This window comes from Scyliorhinus torazame, chromosome 14 (assembly GCF_047496885.1).
Source record: "Scyliorhinus torazame isolate Kashiwa2021f chromosome 14, sScyTor2.1, whole genome shotgun sequence".
NCBI classification, from domain to species: domain Eukaryota; kingdom Metazoa; phylum Chordata; class Chondrichthyes; order Carcharhiniformes; family Scyliorhinidae; genus Scyliorhinus; species Scyliorhinus torazame.
Window position 1 is genome coordinate 7,069,743 of NC_092720.1, and position 27,930 is coordinate 7,097,672.

General features: G+C 44.8%; 1 protein-coding gene across 2 annotated transcripts in view; it reads left to right on the plus strand.

The window, feature by feature from the left end:
• Positions 1–27,930, plus strand: part of abcf3 (ATP-binding cassette, sub-family F (GCN20), member 3) — a 132,366-nt gene that overhangs the window by 52,398 nt on the left and 52,038 nt on the right. For both annotated transcript variants that reach the window (XM_072473645.1, XM_072473646.1), the window contains 4 exons: positions 3,273–3,353; positions 16,066–16,125; positions 17,854–17,910; positions 23,494–23,516. In XM_072473645.1, coding sequence (XP_072329746.1) covers positions 3,273–3,353; positions 16,066–16,125; positions 17,854–17,910; positions 23,494–23,516 — 221 coding nt within the window. The remainder of the gene's footprint in view (positions 1–3,272; positions 3,354–16,065; positions 16,126–17,853; positions 17,911–23,493; positions 23,517–27,930) is intronic.

A 27,930-nucleotide genomic window follows, 5' to 3' on the forward strand; every position in this document is an offset into this window, starting at 1 on the left:
CTGCCCCTCACAAAGCCATGCTGACTATCTTTAATCAAACTATGTTTTTCTGAATAATCATAAATCCTATCTCTCAGAATCCTTTCCAATATTTTGCTCACCACAGACGTAAGACTGCAATTCCCAGGGATTTCCTTATTCCCTTTCTTGAACAGGGGAACAACATTTGCCTCCCTCCAATCATCCGGTACTACTCTAGTGGAAAGTGAGGACACAAAGATCATCGCAAACGGCGCAGCAATCTCCTCCCTCGCTTCCCGTAGTAACCTTGGGTATATTCCGTCAGGCCCAGAGGACTTATCTATCCTGATGCTTTTCAAAATTTCCAGCACATCCTCCTCCTTAATATCAATCTGTTTGAGTCTATTAACCTGGTTCACACTGTTCTCATGGGCAACAAGGTCCCTCTCATTAGTGAATACTGAAGCAAAATATTCATTTAGGCCCCCCCCCCCCCCATCACAGACTCTAGGCACAACTTCCCTCCACTATCTCTGATCAGCCCTACTCTCACTCTGATAATCCTCTTATTTCTCATGTAAGTGTGTAGCGCCTTGGGGTTTTCCCTAATCCTTCCCACCAGGGTTTTTTCATGCCCCCTTCTAGCTCTCCTCAGTCCAATTTTGAGTTCCTTCCTGGCTACCTTGTAACCCTCTCGAGCCGAGTCAGATACTTGCTTCCTCAACCTTACGTAAGCTTCCTTCTTCCTCTTGACTAGAAGCTCCACTTCTCTTGTCATCCAAGGCTCCTTCACCTTACCATTCCTTCCTCGTCTCAGTGGGACAAAACTATCCAGCACTTGCAGCAAGTGCTCCTTAAACAACCCCACATTACTGTTGTGCATTTCCCAAGAACAATTGTCCCCACTTTATGCTCCTCAGCTCCTGTCTAACAGCAATATAATTTCCCCTCCCCCTGTTGCTCGTTTTAGCCTTAGTTTACTTATTATTCTGTCACCTTTGCTCATGAGTCGCCAGGTATCTTTCTGATACCGCCACGTGGTTCAAGTCCAAGTAATGATTAATAATGCAACACACCGCTTAGTAAGAGTTAAATCAACGCTCATTTATTATATACAGCAATTAATACTTATACAATAATCCTACTTCTAGACGACTACCTACCACTAAAGGCCAATACTTAACTTTTGGAAATGGCCCACCAGGTCAGGGAAAGGAATGGCCTTTCGAATTGGTTCTGAGCCTCTGGGATTCAAAAGCTGGTACAAGTCGATAGTCAGGAGTGCCTAACTGGTAGCGATCGCTGGAGTAAAACTTACGGTTTCTTGTAGAAGGGTCTCGAAGGTTGCGAGCAGGAAAAGAAGGGTCGATTTGAACTTGGCCCCTATTCCTATAGTCCCCAGGGGCTTCCCGCCTCTCGGGGCGGACCTTGTACCTGGTTCCAAGTGATTGGACTTGGTCCCAATCACTTGGTTCGATATGCTCCAATACTGGAGCGATTCCTTGATCGGGGGGTGGTCATTTACCTTTCTTTGTGTTAGCCCCTGCTGGCGCCGAAAGGTCTGGGTCGGCTTTGAGTTGCTAATTTGTAGCAATTGTTCCCGGGGATGGCCGCTTAATATGCAAATGGCTGGGTTGTTGTGATGTTGACGGCTGCAGGTATCGGTCTGGACTGACTTCCCCAGAGGCGAAGACACTGTTTTACCTGCAGCTGTCCATTTGAGTCCTGTTGGCTGATTTTCCCATCAGCCTCTTCCGTTCGCCATTTTAGATCGGGATTTGACCATTCTAATCGGGAGTCAGCCATTTTACATGGCTACACCCCAATTAAATACCTTCCCATACTGTCAATTCCTCTCCCTCTCCATGACTATGGTTAAGGCCAAGGAATTGTGGTCACTGTCACCGAAATGCTCTCTCACCGAGATATCTGACACCTGGCCTGTTCGTTGCCGAGCACCAAGTCCAATATGCCCCCCCCCCCCCCCCCCCCCAACCCTTGGCGGCCTATCTGCATTGGGGCAGCACGGTAGCACAAGTGGATAGCACTGTGGCTTCACAGTGCCAGGGTCCCAGGTTCGATTCCCTGCTGGGTCACTGTCTGCGGAGTTGCACGTTCTCCCCATGTCTGCTTGGGTTTCCCCCGGGTGCTCAGGTTTCCTCCCACAGTCCAAAGATGTGCAGGTTAGGTGGATTGGCCATGATAATTGCCCTTAGTGACCAAAAAGGTTAGGAAGGGTTATTGGGTTACGGGGATAGGGTGGAAGTGAGGGCTTAAGTGGGTCAGTGCAGACTTGATGGGCCGAATGGCCTCCTTCTGCACTGTATGTTCTGTGTTCTACATATTGAGTCAGGAATCCTTCCTGTGCATGAGGCAGGGCACAGAAAAGATTCAGAAGGATGGTTCCAGGGATGAGGGACTCTGTTTCCAAGAATAAATTGGCGAAGCTAGGTTATTCTTGGGAGACGATTAAGAGGAGATTTGGTAGAGATGCACAGATTGGGAGGAGACCAGACAGAGTAGATGGAGAGAAACTGTCCGCATTGGCGGATGGATCAAGAACCAGAAGTTACCAATTTAAAGTAATCTGCAAAAGTACAACATCTGCAACATGAGTATGAAGGCTTTTATAATTCTGAGTAGTTCAGATCTGGAATGCACTGCCCTGGAGTGGTGAAGGTAGATTCAATCTTGGCTTTCAAAAGAGAATTGGGTAAACATCTGAAGCAAAATAATTTGCAGAGCTACAGGTAAAAGATTGGGCAGTTGTCTTAGCCTTCGCCTGGTTGATCGTCCGTAGGCGGGTCCTTTTGTGATGGAGGTCAGCTCCCCCCCCCCCCCCCCCCCCCCACCAGAACCACCCTGTGGCTGGGGGATCTGATGAAGTTCTAGTAGTTGGAGAAGGTGAAAGATCATCACCAACGGCGCAGCAATCTCCTCCCTCGCTTCCAGTAGTAACCTTGAGGGCTTCCACAAGAGGTGGGCATTGTTTATCTTTGACCTTTGGGGATTTGGTTGCTGTCAAGGGGCGGGTGGGGTGAGGGGAGGAGGAGGGGGTGGAAATGGGTGCTGTCCTGATGAGAAAGTGAGGGGGGTGCCAGGTAAGGTGGGTTTGGGTTTGGCTTTGAGCTGCCTGTCAGTGCTCTTGAATGCGAAACAGGGTATATCAAGTGCACCACATACTGTGTTGCCTTGTACGTCCTAGTGGAGAGAAAACGGGCAAAGAAAAATACCTCACCTTTGAGTTAGTAATGTTGGAGGTTCAAAGTGTAAGCTGCAAATGTAACTGTTCTTGCAACTTTCTCTTACAGGAGTGATGGTACAGAGAGCGGCAGGCTAACAGAAATTTACACAAAGTTGGAAGAGATCGAGGCAGACAAAGCTCCAGCCAGGTGCGTTTCTAATGAATCCTTTGCAAATGCCATTTCTTTCAGAGCTTGGGAAGTAATGTGTGAAGGCACACCGAATTTGAAGGAAAGTTCCTGCCAAGGGAGCAGTAAGAACCTTTGACCCGTGACCTTGAAAGTCGTGAAACTCTACCATTATTTCTATGACCCAAAGAGCCAGCTGAGAAATGTGTGTGTTGGGTGATAAATGAGAATGGGATTGGAATTAACTGTTCTGTCTCCCCCTGTCTACCTGGGCACAGCTGAAATGTACCTCACAACTGCATTTATTCACTTTAACCCCATATCACTTGACACCCTTACTCAACAAAAATATATCTAAACTACAAACTCTAGTCACTCCCCAGCTTTTTGCAAACATCCAGATTTTTTAAACATCCAGATACCCACAACCATTTATGCGAAAAAATGCCTCCTAATTTCCCCTCCTATTACAATCCCAGACTAGACTCCAACAGTGGCTAGGATACAGGACAGAAATTTTGTAAAACTGTGAGGAAAGGATACTTCACTCCAGGAGTGATTGCACAAAGAAATAGAGATGTTATTTTAAAACAAACTTTATTACCAATACAATTAAAATCTTTAACTTCACACAATAAAATAACTTACAATTACCCCCTTGAACAAACTATTCAATACAGTGAATACAATATCCTTAACTGCTATCTTTATTTCCACTCCATCAGCAAGAAAGAAACCATCTCGGCTCTCAATCCACTTCAGCTACAATGGCACATAGGAATACTTGCTTTACAGAGATGTACATACTTTGGTTCTGTCTTCACAAATGAAGACACAAATAAGATACCAGAAATGCTGGGGAATGCAGGGTTTAGTGAGAGGGAGGAAGTGGAGGTGATCAATAGCGCAGAGAAAAGGTGTTAGAACAAAACAAAGAACAAAGAAATGTACAGCACAGGAACAGGCCCTTCGGCCCTCCAAGCCCGCGCCGACCATGCTGCCCGACTAAACTACAATCTTCTACACTTCCTGGGTCCATATCCTTCTATTCCCATCCTATTCATGTATTTGTCAAGATGCCCCTTAAATGTCACTATCGTCCCTGCTTCCACCACCTCCTCCGGTAGCGAGTTCCAGGCACCCACTACTCTCTGCGTAAAAAACTTGCCTCGTACATCTACTCTAAACCTTGCCCCTCTCACCTTAAACCTATGCCCCCTAGTAATTGACCCCTCTACCCTGGGGAAAAGCCTCTGACTATCCACTCTGTCTATGCCCCTCATAATTTTGTATACCTCTATCAGGTCTCCCCTCAACCTTGTTCGTTCCAGTGAGAACAAACCGAGTTTATTCAACCGCTCCTCATAGCTAATGCCCTCCATACCAGGCAACATTCTGGTAAATCTCTTCTGCACCCTCTCTAAAGCCTCCACATCCTTCTGGTAGTGTGGCGACCAGAATTGAACACTATACTCCAAGTGTGGCCTAACTAAGGTTCTATATAGCTGCAACATGACTTGCCAATTCTTATACTCAATGCCCGGCCAATGAAGGCAAGCATGCCGTATGCCTTCTTGACTACCTTCTCCACCTGTGTTGCCCCTTTCAATGACCTGTGGACCTGTACTCCTAGATCTCTTTGACTTTCAATACTCTTGAGGGTTCTACCATTCACTGTATATTCCCTACCTGCGTTAGTCCTTCCAAAATGCATTACCTCACATTTGTCCGGATTAAACTCCATCTGCCATCTCTCCGCCCAAGTCTCCAGACAATCTAAATCCTGCTGTATCCTCCGACAGTCCTCATCGCTATCCGCAATTCCACCAACCTTTGTGTCGTCTGCAAACTTGCTAATCAGACCAGTTACATTTTCCTCCAAATCATTTATATATACTACAAAGAGCAAAGGTCCCAGCACTGATCCCTGTGGAACACCACTGGTCACAGCCCTCCAATGAGAAAAGCATCCTTCCATTGCTACTCTCTGCCTTCTATGGCCTAGCCAGTTCTGTATCCACCTTGCCAGCTCACCCCTGATCCCGTGTGACTTCACCTTTTGTACTAGTCTACCATGAGGGACCTTGTCAAAGGCCTTACTGAAGTCCATATAGACAACATCCACTGTCCTGCCTGCATCAATCATCTTAGTGACCTCCTCAAAAAACTCTATCAAGTTAGTGAGACACGACCTCCCCTTCACAAAACCGTGCTGCTTCTCACTAATACGTCCATTTGCTTCCAAATGGGAGTAGATCCTGTCTCGAAGAATTCTCTCCAGTAATTTCCCTACCACTGAAGTAAGGCTCACCGGCCTGTGGTTCCCGGGATTATCCTTGCTACCCTTCTTAAACAGAGGAACAACATTGGCTATTCTCCAGTCCTCCGGGACATCCCCTGAAGACAGCGAGGATCCAAAGATTTCTGTCAAGGCCTCAGCAATTTCCTTTCCAGCCTCCTTCAGTATTCTGGGGTAGATCCCATCAGGCCCTGGGGACTTATCTACCTTAATATTTTTTAAGACACCCAACACCTTGTCTTTTTGGATCACAATGTGACCCAGGCTATCTACACCCCCTTCTCCAGACTCAACATCTACCAATTCCTTCTCTTTGGTGAATACCGATGCAAAGTATTCATTTAGTACCTCGCCCATTTCCTCTGGCTCCACACATAGATTCCCTTGCCTATCCTTCAGTGGGCCAACCCTTTCCCTGGCTACCCTCTTGCTTTTTATGTACGTGTAAAAAGCCTTGGGATTTTCCTTAACCCTATTTGCCAATGACTTTTCGTGACCCCTTCTAGCCCTCCTGACTCTTTGCTTAAGTTCCTTCCTACTTTCCTTATATTCCACGCAGGCTTCGTCTGTTCCCAGCCTTTTAGCCCTGACAAATGCCTCCTTTTTCTTTTTGATGAGGCCTACAATATCACTCGTCATCCAAGGTTCCCAAAAATTGCCGGATTTATCTTTCTTCCTCACAGGAACATGCCGGTCCTGTATTCCTTTCAACTGCCACTTGAAAGCCTCCCACATGTCATATGTTGATTTGCCTTCAAACATCCGCCCCCAATCTAGGTTCTTCAGTTCCCGCCTAACATTGTTATAATTAGCCTTCCCCCAATTTAGCACATTCATCCTAGGACCACTCTTATCCTTGTCCACCAGTACTTTAAAACTTACTGAATTGTGGTCACTGTTACCGAAATGCTCCCCTACTGAAACATCTACCACCTGGCCGGGCTCATTCCCCAATACCAGGTCCAGTACCGCCCCTTCCCTAGTTGGACTGTCTACATATTGTTTTAAGAAGCCCTCCTGGATGCTCCTTACAAACTCCGCCCCGTCTAAGCCCCTGGCACTAAGTGAGTCCCAGTCAATATTGGGAAAGTTGAAGTCTCCCATCACCACAACCCTGTTGTTTTTACTCTTTTCCAAAATCTGTCTACCTATCTGCTCCTCTATCACCCGCTGGCTGTTGGGAGGCCTGTAGTATAACCCCAACATTGTGACTGCACCCTTCTTCTTCCTGATCTCTACCCATATAGCCTCACTGCCCTCTGAGGTGTCCTCTCGCAGTACAGCTGTGATATTCTCCTGAACCAGTAGCGCAACTCCGCCTCCCCTTTTACATCCCCCTCTATCCCGCCTGAAACATCTAAATCCTGGAACGTTTAGCTGCCAATCCTGCCCATCCCTCAACCAGTTCTCTGTAATGGCAACAACATCATAGTTCCAAGTACTAATCCAAGCTCTAAGTTCATCTGCCTTACCCATAATACTTCTTGCTCCCTTGCCCACCCCCCTGCCATACTAGTTTAAACCCTCCTGTGTGACACTAGCAAACCTCGCGGCCAGGATATTTATGCCTCTCCGGTTTAGATGCAACCCGTCCTTCTTCTACAGGTCACACCTGCCCCGGAAGAGCTCCCGGTGGTCCAGATAATGGAAACCCTCCCTCCTACACCAGCTGTTTAGCCACGTGTTTAGCTGCTCTATCTTCCTATTTCTAGCCTCACTGGCACGTGGCACAGGGAGTAATCCCGAGATTACAACCCTCGAGGTCCTGTCTTTTAACTTTCTGCCTAGCTCCCTGAACTCCTGCTGCAGGACCTCATGCCCCTTCCTGCCTATGTCGTTAGTACCAATATGTACAACGACCTCTGCCTGTTTGCCCTCCCCCTTCAGGATGCCCTCTACCCGTTCGGAGACATCCTGGACCCTGGCACCAGGGAGGCAACATACCATCCTGGAGTCTCTTTCACGTCCACAGAAGCGCCTATCTGTGCCCCTGACTATAGAGTCCCCTATTACTATTACTCTTCTGCGTTTTGACCCTCCCTTCTGAACATCAGAGCCAGCCGTGGTGCCACTGCTCTGGCTGCTGCTGTTTTCCCCTGATAGGCTATCCCCCCCGACAGTATCCAAAGGGGTATATCTGTTCGAGATGGGGACAACCACAGGGGATTCCTGCACTGACTGCCTGCCCTTTCTGGTGGTCACCCATTTCTCTGCCTGCACCTTGGGTGTGACCACATTTACATAACTGCAATCAATGACGCTTTCCGCCACCTGCATGCTCCTAAGTGCATCCAATTGCCGCTCCAACCGAACCATGCGGTCTGTGAGGAGCTCCAGTTGGGTGCACTTTCTGCAGATGAAGCCATCCGGGACGCTGGAAGCCTCCCGGACCTGCCACATCTCACAGTCAGAGCACAGCACCCCTCTAACTGACATTGCGTCAATTAATTAAAATTAAAATTATTATTATTTTTTTTTTTAAATATTTTTTTTAAATTTCAAAGTTACTGTTTACTATCTGTTTCCTAGCACAAGATTTCTAATAGAAATGCGAAAGCTAAATATGGTTTTATTCTCTAATTTTTAATTAAGTGATTATGTTTAATTTGTTACCAATGCTCAATTTTTAAATTTAGGGTAGAATCCCAACCAGCCACTCAGGCCACAGCTTTTCTGTGATGTCACTTCAGTTTCCCCCCGACACACACAATTTGAAAAAGGTATAAAAGTAAAAATGAGTAAAAATCACTTACTCACCTTCTTACCTTCTGAGTGTCTGAGATGTTCTCAGGTTCTCTCCCTGACAGAGACTGCTCCTCCACCTCCGAACCTTGACCTGCACAATGCTAATAATATAATATAATAATAATATAATATGGTACTTACCTCACACCAATGGGTCTTATTATTAGGTTAGAGGAGGAGGGTGGGTGGGAGACACTACACGTGTAGTGTCTCGGGTTTCCTCTCCACCAGAATTTATTGGTTGGGGGGGGGGGGGCCTTCCCAGAGGTCCGCGGGTCGAACTTCCGGTTCCCGCCTTATATTAAAAAAAAATAAACAGAAAAGAAGAACAGACACGGGACCAGGTAAGGCTTTTTAAAGTAAGTACTCACCTCCCAGAAGGCCCCTGCGCACCGCTGCCGCCGAAATCCAAAGGGCTGCTCCTGTAAAGGTAAGGCTTTTGTTGGGGAAATTGATAGGATTGATGGCTAATAAATCCCCAGGGCCTGATAATCTACAGCCCAGGGTACTGAAGGAGGAGGCACTCGAAATAGTGGATGCACTGGTGGTCATCTTCCAGGATTCTATAGGCTGCTGCACATTGGAGGGTGGCTATTGTAACTCCACTATTTGAAAAGGGAGGTAGAGAGCAGGGAGTAAGACATCAGTAAACCTGACATCAGTAGTGGGGAAAATTCTAGAATCCATTATCAAAGATTTTATAGCAGAGTACTGAGAAAACAGTGGCAGGATTGGACCCAGTCAGCATGGATTTATGAAGGGGAAATCATGCTTGACAAATCTACTGGAATTCTTTGAGGATGTATCGAGTAGAATTGATGAAGGGGAGCCAGTAGATGTGGTGTATTTGGACTTTCAGAAGGCTTTTGACAAAGTCCTGCATAAAAGATTAGCGTATAAAATTAAAACACGTGGGATTGGGGGTAATGTATTGAATGGATAGAAAACTGGTTAAAAAAAAGAGTAGGAATTAACAAATCTTTTTCAAATTGGCAGGCAGTGACAAGTGAGGTACCACAGGGATCGATGCTAGGACTTCAGCTATTCACAATATATATTAATGATTTAGATGAGGAAACAAAATGTAATAGCTCCAAATTTTCAGATGATACCAAGTTGGGTGGGAGGGTGAGCTGTGAGGAGGATGCAGAGATGCTTCAGTGTGATCTGGACAGGTTGAGTGAATGGGCAAATGAATGGCAGATGCAGGATCATTTGGATAAATGCGAGGTTTTCCACTTTGGTAGAAAAGACGGAAGGACAGACTATTATCTGAATGGCCATATATTAGGAGAGGGGAACGTGCATCGAGACCTGGGTGTCCTCGTACACCAGTCACTGAAGGTAAGTATGCAGGTGCAGCAGGCGGTAAAGAAGGCTAATGGTATGCCGGCCTTCATTGAGAGAGGATTCGAATACAGGAGCAGAGATGTCTTGCTGCAATTATACAGGACTTTGGTGAGGCTACACCTGGAATATTGTGCGCCGTTTTGGTCTCTTTATTTGAGGAAGGATGTTCTTGCTATCGAGGAAGTGCAACAAAGGTTTACCATACTGATTCCTGGGATGGCAGGACGGACGGACGAGGAGAGATTGAATTGGTTAGGATTGTACTCGCTGAAGTTCAGAAGAATGGGGGTGGGGGGGATCTCACAGAAACCTATAAAATTCTAACAGAACAAAGAAAAGTACAGCAAAAGAACAGGCCCTTCGGCCCTCCAAACCTGCGCCGACCATGCTGCCCGTCTAAACTACAATCTTCTACACTTCCGGGGTCCGTATCCCTCTATTCCCATCCTATTCATGTATTTGTCAAGATGCCCCTTAAACGGCAGTATCGTCCCAGCTTCCACCACCTCCTTCGGCAGCGAGTTCCAGGCACCCACTACCCTCTGTGTAAAAAAACTTACCTCGTACATCTCCTCTAAATCTTGCCCCTCACACCTTAAACCTATGCCCCCTAGTAATTGACCCCTCTACCCTGGAACAAGTCTCTGACGATCACTCTGTCTATGCCCCTCATTATCTTGTAGACCTCTATCAGGTCGCCCCTCAACCTCCTTCATTCCAGTGAGAACAAACCAAGTTTATTCAACCTCTCCTCATAGCTAATGCCCTCCATACCAGGCAACATCCTGGTAAATCTCTTCTGCACCCTCTCTAAAGCCTCCACATCCTTCTGGTAGTGTGCGACCAGAATTGAACACTATACTCCAAGTGTGGCCTAACTAAGTTTCTATACAGCTGCAACATGACTTGCCAATTTTTATAATCAATGCCCTTGCCAATGAAGGCAAGCAAGCCGTATGCCTTCTTGACTACCTTCTCCACCTGTGTTGCCCCTTTCAGTGATCTGTGGACCTGTACACCAAGATCTCTCTGACTGTCAATACTCTTGAGGGTTCTACCATTCACTGTATATTCCCTACCTGTAATAGACCTTCCAAAATGCATTACCTCACATTTGTCTGGATTAAACTCCATCTGCCATCTCGCCGCCCAAGTCTCCAAACGATCTAAATCCTGCTGTATCCTCTGACAGTTTTCGTCATCGCTATCCGCAATTCCACCAACCTTTGTGGTGTCCGCAAACTTACTAATCAGACCAGTCACATTTTCCTCCAAATTATTGACATATGCTACGAACAGTAAAGGCCCCAGCACTGACCCCTGCTGAACACCACTAGTCACAGCCCTCCAATCAGAAAAGCACCCTTCCATTGCTACTCTCTGCCTTCTATGACCTAGCCAGTTCTGTATCCACCTTGCCAGCTCACCCCTGATCCCGTGTGACTTCACCTTTTGTACCAGTCTGCCATGAGAGACCTTGTCAAAAGCCTTACTGAAGTCCTTATAAACAACATCCACTGCCCTACCTGCATCAATCTTCTTTGTGACCTCCTCGAAAAACTCTATCAAGTTAGTGAGACACGACCTCCCCTTCACAAAACCGTGCTGCCTCTCACTAATACGACCACTTGCTTCCAAATGGGAGTAGATCCTGTCTCGAAGAATTCTCTCCAGTAATTTCCCTACCACTGACGTAAGGCTCACTGGCCTGTAGTTCCCTGGATTATCCTTGCTACCCTTCTTAAACAAAGGAACAACATTGGCTATTCTCCAGTCCTCCGGGACATCACCTGAAGACAGTGAGGAGCCAAAGAGTTCTGTCAAAAAATTAGACAGTGTAGATGCAAGAAGGATGTTCCTGATGGTGGGTGTGTCCAGAACCAGGGGTCACAATCTGAGGATATGGGGAAGACCATTTAGGACAGAGGTGAGGGAAAACCTCCTCACCAGAGAGTGGTGAGCCTGCGGAATTCGTTACCACAGGAAGTAAGTGATTCCAAAACATTTTATGGTTCTAAGAAGCAGTTTGATATAGCACTTCGGGCGAAGGGGATCAAAGGATATAGGGGAAAGCAGGATAAGGCTATTGAGTTGGATGATCATCCGTTTTCTTTTTAAAATTTTCTTATTTTTCTTTTTTTTTAAATTTAGAGTACCCAATTCATTTTTTCCAATTAAGGGGAAATTTAGCGTGGCTACACTGGGTTAAATAGCTGTCTTGTAATGCAGAACAAGGCAGCAGCGTGGGTTCAATTCCCGTACCAGCCTCCCCGAACAAGTGCTGGAATGTGGCAACTAGGGGCTTTTCACAGTAATTTCATTGAAGCCTACTTGTGACAATAAGCTATTATTATTATATATTTGCCTTTCAAACTAAGATTTATTTTAAAACATGATTGCAGCAGTCAAACACACTCTAGCCCAGGCTTTTAATCCTTACTGCACCAAATACCTCTCTCTCATCATCACATTCCTCAAAAGCCTCATCAATTTTTAAATTATTTCTCCTCCATCTTGTTTTCCCATATCAGAAGAGCTAGTTTCTCTATCCAACCAGTCAAATCCATTTAATGTTTTTGACACCTTGATTATGTCCCCCTCCACCTTCTAAACTCAAGACAATAAGGCAGGTTCATGTAACGTGCAGCTATAGTTGGATCCTTTTGATACAAGTATTGTTCTGCAGGATCTGTGCTGCATCTCCTCAAAGTCAAAATATCCTTCCTGAGCTGTGGTTCTCAGAACTGAACACCAGATGGGGTCTGCCAAGGGCTTTTTATAACTTGCATAATTTCCCACCAACTCGTGAGAAGAACATAGAGAAACAAATTTGCAAAGAAATTAGAGAGGTACAGAAGTTATAAAGTACTTCTCATGGGAGACTTTATCCAAATATAGACTGGGATAGTAGTTGTGTAGGGCAACGTGGGGCTGGAGCTCTTAGAGCGTGTTCAGGAACATTTTCTTCCATATGTTTCCAGTCCAGTGAGGAAGGAGGCACTGCTCGACCTGGTTCATGGGAATTAGGTGGGCCAAGTGGATCAAGTGACAGTGGGGGAACATTTACGGGATTGTGACCATTGTATCATATGTTTTAGCCTGACTATGGGAAAAGACAACAGGCAATCGAGAGTGAGAAAAATCAACAGCGGGAAGCCAGCTTGAATGGAGTAGGAATGGATCTGGGCCAAATACAGTGGAATCGAGGTTGGCAGGAAAAACAGCAGCTGATCAGTGGGCTACCTTCAAAGAAAAGATGATTCAGGCACCGTCGAGATGTATGCCCCTGAAAGAGCAAGATAGGGAAAACAAGTTCAGAGCTTCTTGGACGATTGAAGAGGAAGAGATTAAGATGAAGAAGAAAAGTGTGATTCTGACCGGTGTCAAAAAGAAAATAGAATTGAAACAGCTGAATGTGAAAAGTCCAGAGCGGAGGTGAAGAAGCAAAGCGGGAATATGGAAATAGACTGGCAGTCAGCATAAAGGGGAATTCCAAAACCTTTGGTAGGCACATAAATAGAAAAAAGGTGGTAAAATGAAGAGTACGGCCAAATGGGAACAAAAAAGGGATTTACAAGTGGAGGCAAAGGGCATGGCTGAGGTACTAAATGAATACCTTGCCCCTGTCTTTACCAGACAAGAAGATGCTCCCAGACTGTGGTAAAAGAGGAGGTAATTTGGACACAGTATGGATTTAAAATTGAACGGGGGAGGTATTGGATAGGTTATCTGTATTCAAAGTTGACAAGGCACCGGGACCGGATAAGATGCACCCAAGGATGCTGAGTGAAGTGAAAGTGGAAATTGCAGAGGGGATTGGCCACAATTTTTCAGTCTTAGGTTCCGGGATGATGCCAGAGGGCTGGAGAATTGCAAATGTTACACCCTTGTTCAGAAAGGGTGTAAAGATCGGCCCAGCAATATAGACCAGTCAGTTAAGCTTTGGTGATGGGGAAGATTCTAGAAATGATAATTCAGGACAAAACTAATAGGCACATGGACAAAGAGTTAATTAAGGAAAGGCAGCCTGGATTTCTTAAGGGGAAATCATATTTAACTAACTTGCTGGGGTTTTTGAAGAGTTAATTGAGGAGGTTGATGAGGGCAATGCTGTTGACGTGGTGTACATGGACTTCCTAAAGGCATTCGATACAGTGATGCACAACAGACTTGAGAAAAGTTATAGCTAATGGAGCAAAAGGAACAGTAGCAACATGGATACAAAACTGGCTGAGTGACGGGAAACAATGAGTAACGGTTAATGGATGTTTTTGTACTCGAGGAAGGTTAGTAATGGTGTTCCCCAGGGGTTTGTGTTGGTTGGGGCCCTTACTTTTCCTGATATATATTACTGACCAAGATCTTGGTGTAAAGGACAATTTCAAAGTTTGCAGATGATACAAATTACACAACTTGGAAGCTTTGTAAACTGCGAGGGGGATAGTGTGAAACCTCGGGGACATAGGATGGTGGAATGGGCTGACAGGTGGTAAATAAATTTCAATGGGGAGAAGTGTGAGGTAAATCATTTTGCTGGAAGAAAATGGAAACAATATAAAATATAGGGTCCAGCTCTAAAGGGTGTTCAGGGGCAGAGGGAATCTGGGTGTATATGTGCATGGCTCATTGAAGATAGGTTGAGAGAGTAATTAATAAAGCATACAGTATCCTGGACTTTATTAGGAGCATAGAGTACAAGAGCTAGGAGATCATGTTGAATTTAAGTCACTAATTTGGCATCAGGAATGATGTGATGGCATTAGAGAGAGTGCAGAAAAGATTTGTGAGAATGGGTTCATGGGTGAGGATCTTCAGGTGTGAAGGTAGATTGAGAAGTTAGAAATAGTTTTGCTTGGAGGAAAAAAGATTGAGAGGAAATTTGATAAGAGTTATTCAAAATCATCGGTCTGGACTGAGTAAATGGGGAGAAACTGTTCCTACTTGTGATAGGGTAGAGAATGAGAGCGCAGATTTAAAGTAATTAGTAAAAGAAGAAAATGTGATACGAGGAGAAACTTTTAAGCAGCGAATGGTTAGAATTTGGGATGCAGTGCCCAAGGGTGTGGTGGAGGCAGGTTCAATTAAGGCACTCATAAGAGATTTAGACTTTTTCTACCTGTCCACTAGCCTGTATTAAGGTGGACGCAATTCTGCAGGTCCTCACCATTCCTCTAGTAATTGTGGAAATGTTGTAATAGCAGAGATGTCACCTATTGAACAGGACATTGAAAATACTTGTCTCCTGTATCGGAACGTAGCAAGCCTGCTCTGCTTTTCGATATGATCATGGCTGATCACCCACCTCAAAGCCTTCTTTCCCTACAATATCTCATATCCTTTGTCATTGCTATTTAGAAATCTGTCAATCTCTGCCTCAAACATACTCAATGAATGAGTAGCCACAGCCCTCTGAGGTAGAGAACTCCAAAGATTCACAACCCACTGAGTAAAAAGAATTCTCCTCATCTCGGTCGTAAGTAGCTTCCCCTTATTTGAAATAATGCTGGTTATACACCCGCCAACCAGGGGAAACATTTTACCTGCACCTACCCTGTCTATTCCTTTAAGTATTTTGTAGATGTCATTGAGATCACCTCTCATTTGTCGAAACTTGAGAGAATACAGGCCCAGTTTGCCCAATCTCTCTTCATAGGATAGTCCCATCATTCCGGGAACATCGCTGGTGTACCTCCGTTACACTCTCAGACAATAATATCCTTCCTCGGGTAAGGTGGCCAAAACTGCACACGCTACTCCAACTGAGGTTCTGTACAATTCAAGCAAGACTTCACCACTCCTGTACTCCACCCATTAACATTAACCATTGTTCCTGTATTCAAATCCTCTTGTGATAATGGCCATCACAAGATGGAGGAGAAATAATTTAAAAATTGATGAGGCTTTTGAGGAATGTGATGATGAGAGAGAGGTATTTGGTGCAGTAAGGATTAAAAGCCTGGGCTAGAGTGTGTTTGACTGCTGCAATCATGTTTTAAAATAAATCTTAGTTTGAAAGGCAAATATATAATAATAATAGCTTATTGTCACAAGTAGGCTTCAATGACCCATTTCAATATTCAGTGTAATTGAGAATGTTGGAAGTGTTGAGGGAGTCTTAACATAATTTGGCTGTTTGGATTGCAATGTGTGGAGAGTTGGCGTTGCCAAATTGTTTTGCCCGAAACCATGGAAAAACTAATTTTATTCCCCTTCACCTTTTCCCATGAAATGTATTGGATATGTTTATCCCTCCTGTACATTCTCCTACTTTCACCTCACTCGCAACCATTGCAGGACAATAATCTATCTCTGTCTGATGGTCTCTCTCCCTGTTTTTAGAGCCTCGGTTATTCTGGCTGGTTTGGGTTTCAGTTCCAAGATGCAACAACAGATGACCAGGTGAGATGCTGCACATAAAACCCTTGTGAGCCAGCTGCTGGTTGAGTATTTGTAGTGGGAAGTCATGCAAACAGTATTATCAGTGAAAACAAGCATCACAAACTTTATAGTATCAGAACGAATCAGTGCTGGTCTCTGTCTAAGTTAATTATTGCCTGTTTAAATCTCCAATGCAACTTCTTCCCTGTTTTACTTAATCGGACAGCAATTCAGTAGTAACCCTTTTGACAAAGTAAAATGAAAGATTTGCATTTCTGTAGCCCTTTTCATTATCTCAGGACATCTGAAGTACTTTACAACCTTTGAATTATAATCATGTGTAATGTACTGCCAGAATTGCAAGAGATTCAAATTTCGATACTTGATCACAGCAAATCTTTATTGGCACACAACAGTATCTGAACAGTAACTTGTAGTTAAAAATTATTACATATCAACTGTTAGGTTACTGAACAGAATGATGCATGTTTGCATCTTGTTGATCTTGTTGGGTTCCTGCCATTGTTAAATCCACTTTTGCAAGCGAGGTGTCACCTTGTCTTCTAACTCTGTACTGTTCCTTAAAGTCCCTTCTCCAGTTTCCTGGAGCATAGCACCCAATGGATTGAATCAACCTTTTCCACACAGGGCCCTTTGCTCTGCTCAGCCCCTCTGTACTGTAGATATCCCACTTCCCTTTGACCCATTGAACGTCTTGCAGAGGCATCCTGTTTTTCAGTTCTCCACCTTCTTGTGCCCCTGCTCTACCCAGTTCATGTGGCCACCTCACTGACCTGTGTACAATTTAGCAATTTGTCAGAAACAATGGCAGTTACCACTCCAGTTTGCAAACTTTTTTAATCGTAAACCATCTTGCAGAAAAGTAATTCTTCTGGTATTCCATGACATTTTGCAACTTTTGCAGTTTAGCTTATACTTGCTGTTAAATACCCATGATTGGAAATTAATAGCTCTAAGAGGAGAAAGCTTATTCCGTCCCCTTGCAGTTAGTCACCCATTATTACATTTATTAAATTAATTCATAGGCAATTGCTAATATCTGTAAAAGATCAATGTGACTATTAGTCACGAGCACTTCTGAGACCACAGTCCTTTTTGGGTCTGTTCAAAGATGCATTTTATATTTTAAAATTACTCAAAACGAATACATTTCCCATTTCCCGTACCGGCCTCCCCAAACAGGTGCCGGAATGTGGCGACTAGGGGCTTTACACAGTAACTTCACTGAAGCCTACTTGTGACAATAAGCGATTATTATTATATTATTATTATTTCTTGAACCTCTAAAGACATAGTCTTCTCCTTACAGCAGTATATCAGCAAATTAATCAGTATTAGTCAATTAATCCCTGTTCAGGGCGGCACGGTGGCGCAGTTGTTAGCACTGCTGCCTCACGGCGGCGAGGACCCGGATTCGACCCTGGACCCCTGTCCCTGTGGAATTTGCACATTCTCCCCGTGTCTGCATGGGTCTCACCCCCGTAACCTAACGATGTGCAGAGTAGGTGGATTGGCCACACTAAATTGGCCCTTCATTGGAAAAATTAAAAAAATATATATTAATCCATGATCTTTGAGCAGAATATGTTAAATTACTCTCTCCTCAAAGTTCCTTCAAATTTTTAGTAGATTTCATTTCACTTGTGTAGTTTTGTCCTTTTTAATTATCATGAAGTTATTGTTAACTTTTCCTTTGAAGTCCCAGTGTTAACTTTGTGTTTGTTTCAGAGAGTTCTCTGGCGGCTGGAGGATGAGGCTGGCTTTGGCCAGGGCTCTGTTTGCCAAGTAAGTGGTTGATTTATTATGGTCCCCAGTTTGTGTTTGTTTCAAAGCCAGAGAGCCAGTTAGTTTGAGAGTATCGGGCATTGAACAGGGCTATGAAAGAAAGGCAGATCAATTGATTTAAGGGACAGACAAGCCTTGATCTCATTTGAATAGCTGAATGGTCTACACCTGTTCATGTGTTATCCTTAAGCTAGCTTCAATTTAAGGTCATTTTGAACTAATTTTCTTTATGACCAGATTTGTTCATGAAGTCAGCCGAAGTTTGATCCTGGGAATGAGCTCAAAGAAGAAAGCTTTCCAAATGCACCATGGAATGAGTTGTATCTTGGCTTCAAATGCTAAAATGTAGAACAGTGCAGTACAGGAAAAGGCTATTTGGCCCATCGATTCTTTGTCAGCACTTTTGAAGAGCCATCCATCAGTCCAGTTCCCAAATTCCTTTCCCGTACTTACCTTTTTCCTCCACCAAGTGTTTGCCCAGTTGCCTTTAGAAAACCACAATGGAATCTGTAACCACTATCCGATCAGGCAATGCATTCCAAATCCTAACCACTCAATTGTATAAATATGTTTTACCTCACGTCACCTCTGGTTCTTTTTGCCAATGATGTTGAATCTGGTTGCTCTGTTATTGGTCCTTCAGCCATTAGAAACCATTTATTTATTTGCTCTACTGAAACCTTTCATAATTTCAAACACCTCTGTCAAATCTCCACGTAGCTTTCTTTGCTCCAAAGAGAACAATCTGAGTTTTTCCAGTCTATCCGTGCAATACTAATCCCTCATCCTTGGAACCATTCTAGTAAATCTCTTCTTTACCCTTTCCAAAACCCCTCACCCTTCTTGAAATGTGATCCTTCGAATTGAGCAACATACTGCAGCTAGAGCCAGGTTATTATTTTCTATAGGTTTAGCATAACACCCTGGCCTTTGTACACGAGACCTCGGTAAAATACAGGTTCAAATGCATTTTTTAATAAATATTTTATTGAAATTTTGTCATTCTATACAAATCGCCACCCCTGTAACACGAATAACAACAATAGCAATGTAAAAACAAATAGAAAGAGAAAAATAACATTCCCCCCCCCCCCCCCCCCCATCCACCCAAAACTAGCCCCGCAGCAAGGTCCAACAAACAGCAATGTGATAATGATCAAATCATCTGTTTTTATGGCGTTGAGTGACTGATAGCTAGGGGGCAGCACAGCTCCAGGGTCCCAGGTACGATTCCGGCTTGGGTCACTGTCTGTGCAGAGTCTGCACATCCTCCCCGTGTGTGCGTGGGTTTCCTACGGGTGCTCCGGTTTCCTCCCACAGTCCAAAGATGTGCAGGTTAGGTGGATTGGCCATGATAAATTGCCCTTAGTGTCCAAAATTGCCCTTCGTGTTGGGTGGGGTTACTGGGTTATGGGGATAGGGTGGAGGTGTTGACCTTGGGTAGGGTGCTCCTTCCAAGAGCCAGTGCAGACTCGATGGGCCGAATGGCCTCCTTCTGCACTGTAAATTCTATGATCTATGATTCTATGATAGTGACCAGGGCACCAGGGATATCTTCCTGCTCTTCCAGAGTAATGTCCACCTGAGGAAGGAGCAGTGCTCCGAAAGCTAGTGATTTGAAAAAAACCTGTTGGACTTTAACCTGGTGTTGTAAGACTTCTTACTGTGCCCACCCCAGTCCAACGCCGGCATCTCCACATCATAAGAACTAGGAGCAGGAGTAGGCCATCTGGCCCCTCGAGCCTGCTCCGCCATTCAATGAGATCATGGCTGATCTTTTGTGGACACAGCTCCACTTTCCGGCCCGAACGCCATAACCCTTGATCCCTTTATTCTTCAAAAAACTATCTATCTTTATCTTAAAAACATTTAATGAAGGAGCCTCAACTGCTTCACTGGGCAAGGAATTCGATAGATTCACAACCCTTTGGATGAAGAAGTTCCTCCTAAACTCAGTCCTAAATCTACTTCCCCTTATTTTGAGGCTATGCCCCCTAGTTCAGCTTTCACCCGCCAATGGAAACAACCTGCCCGCATCTATCCTATCTATTCCCTTCATAATTTTAATTGTTTCTATAAGATCCCCCCACATCCTTCTAAATTCCAACGAGTACAGTCCCAGTCTGTGTTTGATTTTACCTTCTCATGGCTTCCAGAGTAATGCCACAGGATCGTTTACATCCACCCGTGCAGGCAGATAGGAGATCAGCTTAGCGTCTCATCCAAAGACACCACCACCTTTTGTGCGGTGTTCCATCAGTACTACACTGAGGATCAGCACAGAGCTTTGAGCTCAAGTTCTGGAGTGGGACTTTGAAGCCAGAATCTTGCAATTCAGAGATAAGAAAGCTACTAACTCAGTCACAGCTGATACATGAGGGGTGATGTGCTAGAAGGAGCATCAAATATGGATTGAACTGAGGAACAAAAAAGAGACAAATCACACTGGTGGTGTACCATAGACCCCAACCAGTCATTGGAAGATAGAAGAGCAAATATGTAGACCGATTGATAAATACAGAAACAATAGGGCAGTAATAGAACATAGAACATGACAGCGCAGTACAGGCCCTTCGGCCCTCAATGTTGCGCCGACCTGTGAAACCACTCTAAAGCCCATTTACACTATTCCCTTATCGTCCATATGTCTATCCAATGACCATTTAAATACCCTTAGTGTTGGCGAGTCCACTACTGTTGCAGGCAGGGCATTCCACACACTTACTACTCTCTGAGTAAAGAACCTACCTCTGACGTCTGTCTTATATCTATCTCCCATCAATTTAAAGCTATGTCCCCTCGTGCTAGACATCACCATCCGAGGAAAAAGGCTCTCACTGTCCACCCTATCCAATCCTCTGATCATCTTGTATGCCTCAATTAAGTCACATCTTAACATTCTCTCTAACGCAAACAGCCTCAAGTCCCTGAGCCTTTCCTCATCAGCTCTTCCCTCCATACCAGGCAACATTCTGGTAAATTTCCTCTGCACCCTTTCCAATGCTTCCACATCCTTCCTATAATGTGGTGACCAGAATTGCACGTAATACTCCAAATGCGGCCGCACCAGAGTTTTGTACAGCTGCAACATGACCTCATGGCTCCGAAACTCAATCCCTCTACCAATAAAAGCTAACACACCGTGCGCCTTCTTAACAACCCTCTCAACCTGAGTGGCAACTTTCAAGGATCTATGTACATGGACACCGAGATCTCTCTGCTCATCCACACTGCCAAGAATCTTACCATTAGCCCAGTACTCTGTCTTCCTGTTATTCCTTCCAAAATGAATCACCTCACACTTTTCTGCATTAAACTCCAATGGCCACGTCTCAGCCCAGCGCTACAGCTTATCTATGTACCTCTGTAACTTGTAACATCCTTCTGCACTGTCCACAACTCCACCAACTTTAGTGTCATCTGCAAATTTACTCACCCATCCTTCTACACCCTCCTCCAGGTCATTTATAAAAATGACAAACAGCAGTGGCCCCAAAACAGATCCTTGTGGTACACCACTAGTAACTGGACCCCAGTCTGAACACTTCCCATCAACCACCATCCTTTGTCTTCTTCCAGCTAGCCAATTTCTGATCCAAACTGCTAAATCTCCCTGAATCCCATGCTTCCGTATTTTCTGCAGTAGACTACCGTGGGGAACCTTATCAAACGCTTTACTGAAATCCATATACACCACATCAACTGCTTTACCCTCATTCACCTGTTTGGTCACCTTCTCAAAGAACTCAATAAGGTTTGTGAGGCACGACCTACCCTTCACGAAACCGTGTTGACTATGTCTAATCAAATTATTCCTTTCCAGATGATTTTACACCCTATCTCTTATAAACCTTTCCAAGATTTTGCCCACAACAGATATAAGGCTCACTGGTCTATAGTTACCGGGGTTGTCTCTACTCCCCTTCTTGAACAAGGGGACAACATTTGCTATCCTCCAGTCTACTGGCACTATTCCTGTTGACAAAGATGACTTGCAGATCAAAGCCAAAGGCTCAGCAATCTCCTCCCTAGCTTCCCAAAGAATCCTAGGATAAATCCCATCCGGCCCAGGGGACTGATCTATTTTCACCCTTTCCAGAATTGTTAACACCTCCTTATGAGCGTCCAGCCCTTCTAGTCTAGTAGCCTGAATCTCCGTATTCTCGCCGACAACATTGTGGAGGATTTCAGCTACTTCAATATTAACTAGGATAAAAGGTTGATTAATTGGGATAAAAACTCTTGAAATACTTTCAGGAGATCTTTTTTTAAACCAGTTTCCAGAAAGCCCAAAGGAAGGAACGGTTCTAGAGAGTCCAAAGATATGCAGGTTCGGTGGATTGGCCATGCTAAATTTCCCCTTAGGTGTTCAACGATGTGCAGGTTAGGTTAGTTTTGGGGATAGGGCGGGTAAGTGCGCCCTTTCAGAGTGTCACTGCAGACTTGATGGGCCGAATGGCCTCCTGTAGGAGTTCTATGGAATGAAACTGGCCAGGTGGAGGGGTGTATCACTGGGGGAAAATAATCAAATTAGATTTAGCATAGATGTGGGAGCTGATAAAGACAGACCAAGAATGAAGGTTTCACACTGGTGAAATGCCAATTTTACTAGATGCGATTTAGCAAAAGTGGACAGGAAGCAACCACGAAAAGTTAATTAAGTTTTTGAGCAGTGCAACTATTCAAGGAGGAAATAGGCATGAGAAATATGCTCCGACAAAGGGTGAAATTCCCTAATTTAAATTCCTTCTGGGCGTCAAGGCCCATGCAGATGAGGCATAAAACCAAAATCTTATTTTAGAACTTATATGATAGCGCTGGAGATAGCTCTACCGTTAAGACCAAGGCAATCTGATTGTGGCCTCGCCTCCACTTTCCTGTCTACCCCCGAAACCCTTTGACTCCTTTGTCAATCGCGAATCCACCAAACTACTTTAAAAATATTCAAATGATCCTGCATTCACTGCTTTCTGGGGAAGAGAATGCCCTCCTGACACTTTACGTTTCTACTTATCTTTGTGTGCAACCCATACATTTGGTCCCTTCATCCAAATCATTGATGTAGATTGTAAATTGTTGCGACCCCAGCACTGATCCCCGTGGCACTCCACTGGCTAAACTTTACCAACCTGAAAATTACTCATTTATCCCTACTCTCTGCTGATGAACTTTGGAAAAACCCCAAATTAACTACATTACACCAGATAAAAAGGTTGGAAAGATAACATAGCCTCTGGCAGTAGAACGTAGTTTGAGCTCTGTGCTGCCGTATGGCACATGAATACGCACTATCTTGGATCCTTGTGATCTGGCATTATGTATTTTAATAGTTTACTCAATACCTCAAGCTCACTCTGCCTTTTTTTTTCATTTCTGTGCTTTTGTTCACTGCCTGGAGGTGCTGAATCCTGCGTATTTGTCAGCTTTGGGCTATTGGGGAGAGGTTTGGCTCCTCCACTGGTTGTCAGGTTGAGATCAGGATTCAAATTTGGACCCTACCTTCACTGCAGTGAGCAATTTGATCGAAAAAATGACTAATGATTGTGTGAGTTATTATATTCTCTCTCTCCCTCTCTCTTTCAGGCCTGATCTCCTATTATTAGATGGTAAGTTGAATGTGATGGTATTAGTGTATCACAGCCCTCAGCAGGGCTGCAAACACTTGATATTTAATGAATTGGGTTAACTGCAGTTGCCCTCTTATAGTTAGTGTTGTATGAATTTAACTGTCGATCCATGTCACCAATGTTTGAAGTAGAAATGGCTTCACATCTTAGTTTTTCTAGGTACTATTATATGTCTGATGGAACATTGAAGTAAGCTACCATAACAGATGAACACGTGGAGTCCGCAGACACATCCAGCCATTCGTTCCACTTGTGCTGTTAAGTGGCCAGGTCTTGCACACCTCACCTCAAACCTGTTCCTCTGCTTCTTATTGCACTTTTCCCAAGGCGACATATTCACAGCCCTGATCTGAATGAGGTGATGCCAGTATAGATGGTGAGCACTGCCCGGCAGGGTGGTTTCATCGACAGCAGTAGATATAATGACAGTAGATATAATGGCTTCCCCTTGTTGCTTACCTGTACAAACCATCCCAGCCATCAAGAGCAAAGAACAAAGAAAAGTACAGCACAGGAACAGGCCCTTCGGCCCTCCAAGCCCATGCGACCATGCTGCCCGACTAAACTACAATCTTCTACACTTCTTGGGTCCGTATCCCTCTATTCCCATCCTATTCGCATGTATTTGTCAAGATGCCCCTTAAATGTCACTATCGTCCCTGCTTCCACCACCTCCTCCGGCAGCGAGTTCCAGGCACCCACTACCCTCTGTGTAAAAATCTTGCCTCGTACATCTATTCTAAACCTTGCCCCTCGCACCTTGAACCTATGCCCCCTAGTAATTGACCCCTCTACCCTGGGGAAAAACCTCTGACTATCCACTCTGTCTATGCCCCTCATAATTTTGTATACCTCTATCAGGTCGCCCCTCAACCTCCGTCGTTCCAGTGAGAACAAACCGAGTTTATTCAACCGCTCCTCATAGCTAATGCCCTCCATACCAGGTAACATCCTGGTAAATCTCTTCATCCTTCTGGTAGTGTGGCGACCAGAATTGAACACTATACTCCAAGTGTGGCCTAACTAAGGTTCTACACAGCTGCAACGTGACTTGCCAATTTTTCTACTCAATGCCCAGGCCAATGAAAGCAAGCATGCCGTATGCCTTCTTGACTACCTTCTCCACCTGTGTTGCCCCTTTCAGTGACCTGTGGACCTGTACACCTAGATCTCTCTGACTTTTAATACTCTTGAGGGTTCTACCATTCACTGTATATTCCCTACCTGCATTAGACCTTCCAAAATGCATTACCTCACATTTGTCCGGATTAAACTCCATCTGCCATCTCTCCGCCTGAGTCTCCAAACGATCTAAATCCTGCTGTATCCTCTGAGAGTCCTCATCGCTATCCGCAATTCCACCAACCTTTGTGTCGTCTGCAAACTTACTAATCAGACTAGTTACATTTTGCTCCAAATCCTTTATATATACTACGAACAGCAAAGGTCCCAGCACTGATCCCTGCGGAACACCACTAGTCACAGCCCTCCAGTTCGAAAAGCACCCTTCCATTGCTACTCTCTGCCTTCTATGACCTAGCCAGTTCTGTATCCACCTTGCCAGCTCACCCCTAATCCCGTGTGACTTCACCTTTTGTACCAGTTTACCATGAGGGACCTTGTCAAAGGCCTTACTGAAGTCCATATAGACAACATCCACTGCCCTACCTGCATCAATTATCTTTATGACCTCTTCGAAAAACTCGATCAAGTTAGTGAGACACGACCTCCCCTTCACAAAACCATGCTGCCTCTCACTAATACGCCCATTTGCTTCCAAATGGGAGTAGATCCTGTCTCGAAGAATTCTCCCCAGTAATTTCCCTACCACTGACGTAAGGCTCACCAGCCTGTAGTTCCCTGGATTATCCTTGCTACCCTTCTTAAACAAAGGAACAGCATTGGCTATTCTCCAGTCCTCCGGGACATCACCTGAAGACAGTGAGGATCCAAAGATTTCTGTCAAGGCCTCAGCATTTCCTCTCTAGCCTCCTTCAGTATTCTGGGGTAGATCTCATCAGGCCCTGGGGATTTATCGACCTTAATATTTTTCAAGGCACCCAACACCTCGTCTTTTTGGATCTCAGTGTGACCCAAGCTATCTACACACCCTTCTCCATACTCAACGTCCACCAATTCCTTCTCTTTGGTGAATACTGATGCAAAGTATTCATTTAGTACCTCGCCCATTTCCTCTGGCTCCACACATCGATTCCCTTGCCTATCCTTCAGTGGGCCAACCCTTTCCCAGGCTACCCTCTTGCTTTTTATGTCCGTGTAAAAAGCCTTGAGATTTCACTTAACCCTATTTGCCAATGACTTTTCGTGACCCCTTCAAGCCCTCCTGACTCCTTGCTTAAGTTCCTTCCTACTTTCCTTATATTCCACGCAGGCTTCGTCTGTTCCCAGCCTTCTAGCCCTCCTTTTTCTTTTTGACGAGGCTTACAAATCTCTTGTTATCCAAGGTTCCCGAAATTTGCCGTATTTATCCTTCTTCCTCACAGGAATATGCCTGTCCTGAATTCCTTTCAACTGACACTTGAAAGCCTCCCACATGTCCGATGTTGATTTACCCTGTCTTTTAACTTTCTGCCTAGCTCCCTGAACTCCTGCTGCAGGACCGCATGCCCCTTCCTGCCTGTGTCGTTAGTACTAATATGTACAACGACCTCTGCCTGTTTGCCCGCCCCCTTCAGGATGCCCGCTACCCGTTCGGAGACATCCTGGACCCTGGCACCAGGGAGGCAACATACCACCCTGGAGTCTCTTTCACGTCCACAGAAGCACCAATCTGTGCCCCTGACTATAGAGTCCCCGATGACTATTGCTCTTCTGCGCTTTGACCCTCCCTTCTGAACATCAGAGCCAGCCGTGGTGCCACTGTTCTGGCTGCTGCTGTTTTCTCCTGATAGGCTATCCCCCCCGACAGAGACGGGGACAACCACAGGGGATTCCTGCACTGACTGCCTGCCGTTTCTGATGGTCACCCATTTCTCTGCCTTCACCTTGGGTGTGACCATATTTATAATAACTGCTATCTATGATGCTTTCCGTCATCTGCTTGCTCCTAAGTGCATCTAACTGCTGCTTCAAACGAACCATGCGGTCTGTGAGGAGCTCCAGTTGGGTGTACTTTCTGCAGATGAAGCCATCCGGGACACTGGAAGCCTCTCAGACCTGCCACATCTCACAGTCAGAGCACTGCACCCCTCTAATTGACACTGCGTCAATTAATTAGTAAATAAAATTTAAAAGTTTTTTTTTTTAAAGTTACTGTTAACTATATGTTTCCTAGCACTAGATTTCTACTATAAATGTGAAAGCTAAATAAAGTACACTCCGATCTCTGGCTTAGATACCCCTCTAAATTATAATTAAGTAATTATGTTTAATTCGTTTAACAATGCTTAATTTTTAAATTTAGTGTAGCTTTCCAACCAGCCAATCAGGTCTCAGCTTTACTGTGATGTCACTTCAGTTCTCTCCCCCCCCCCCCCCCCCCCCCCCCCCCCACACACACAATTTGAAAAGGTAATAAAAATCATTTCCAGGTTCTCAGATGCTCTCTGGTTCTCTCCCTGCAGATTAAAAGTTACAGGCCAGAAGAAAGAGAGAGAACAAAACAGTAGGGAAAAAACACCTTCTCCCACTCTGCACCAAATTACATCACTGCACCAAATTACCAAGTTCCAAATTCCCACTCTGGATGTGTCTCACTTCGTCTGTGTCTCCTTGACTTGCACCAAGGAATGAAGGTGCAAATCGCGCGACTTCAAAATATCTGACATTCATTGGCCATCCCTAATTGGTCAGCTATTCTTTGCAATGGCTTGTTAGACCATTTCAGAGGGCAGTTAAGAGTCAAGCACATTCTTGCAGGACAGGAATCACTTAGCGGCTCAGACTGGGTGACGCCAGCAGGTTTCCTTCCTAAATCTAGACACTCGGGAATGTAACTTCAAGGACAGGAACCTGACACTCTTAAATAGCCCAGACTGTATATAACTCCAATCCCACATGAGGGTTGTCTTTTAATTCTCCTGGCAGTGCCTATCTTTTTTGAAAAGTCTTGTGTTCTTGCCATGTACAATCCCCTCTGAGATATTTGTGGTTGAAAAATGCAAGAGCTGGGTGTCCCTATACTTTGTAGCGAGGTATTGTTTGGATGCAGTGTGCAAGCCCTGACTAACGTTGCAATAATCATAATAATCTTTATTAGTCGCACAAGTAGGTTTACATTAACACTGCAATGAAGTTACTGTGAAAATCCCCTAGTCGCCACATTCCGGCGCCTGTTTGGGTACACAGAGGGAGAATTCAGAATGTCCAGTTCACCGAACAGCATGTCTTTCGCGACTTGTGGGAGGAAGCCGGAGCCCCCGGAGGAAACCCA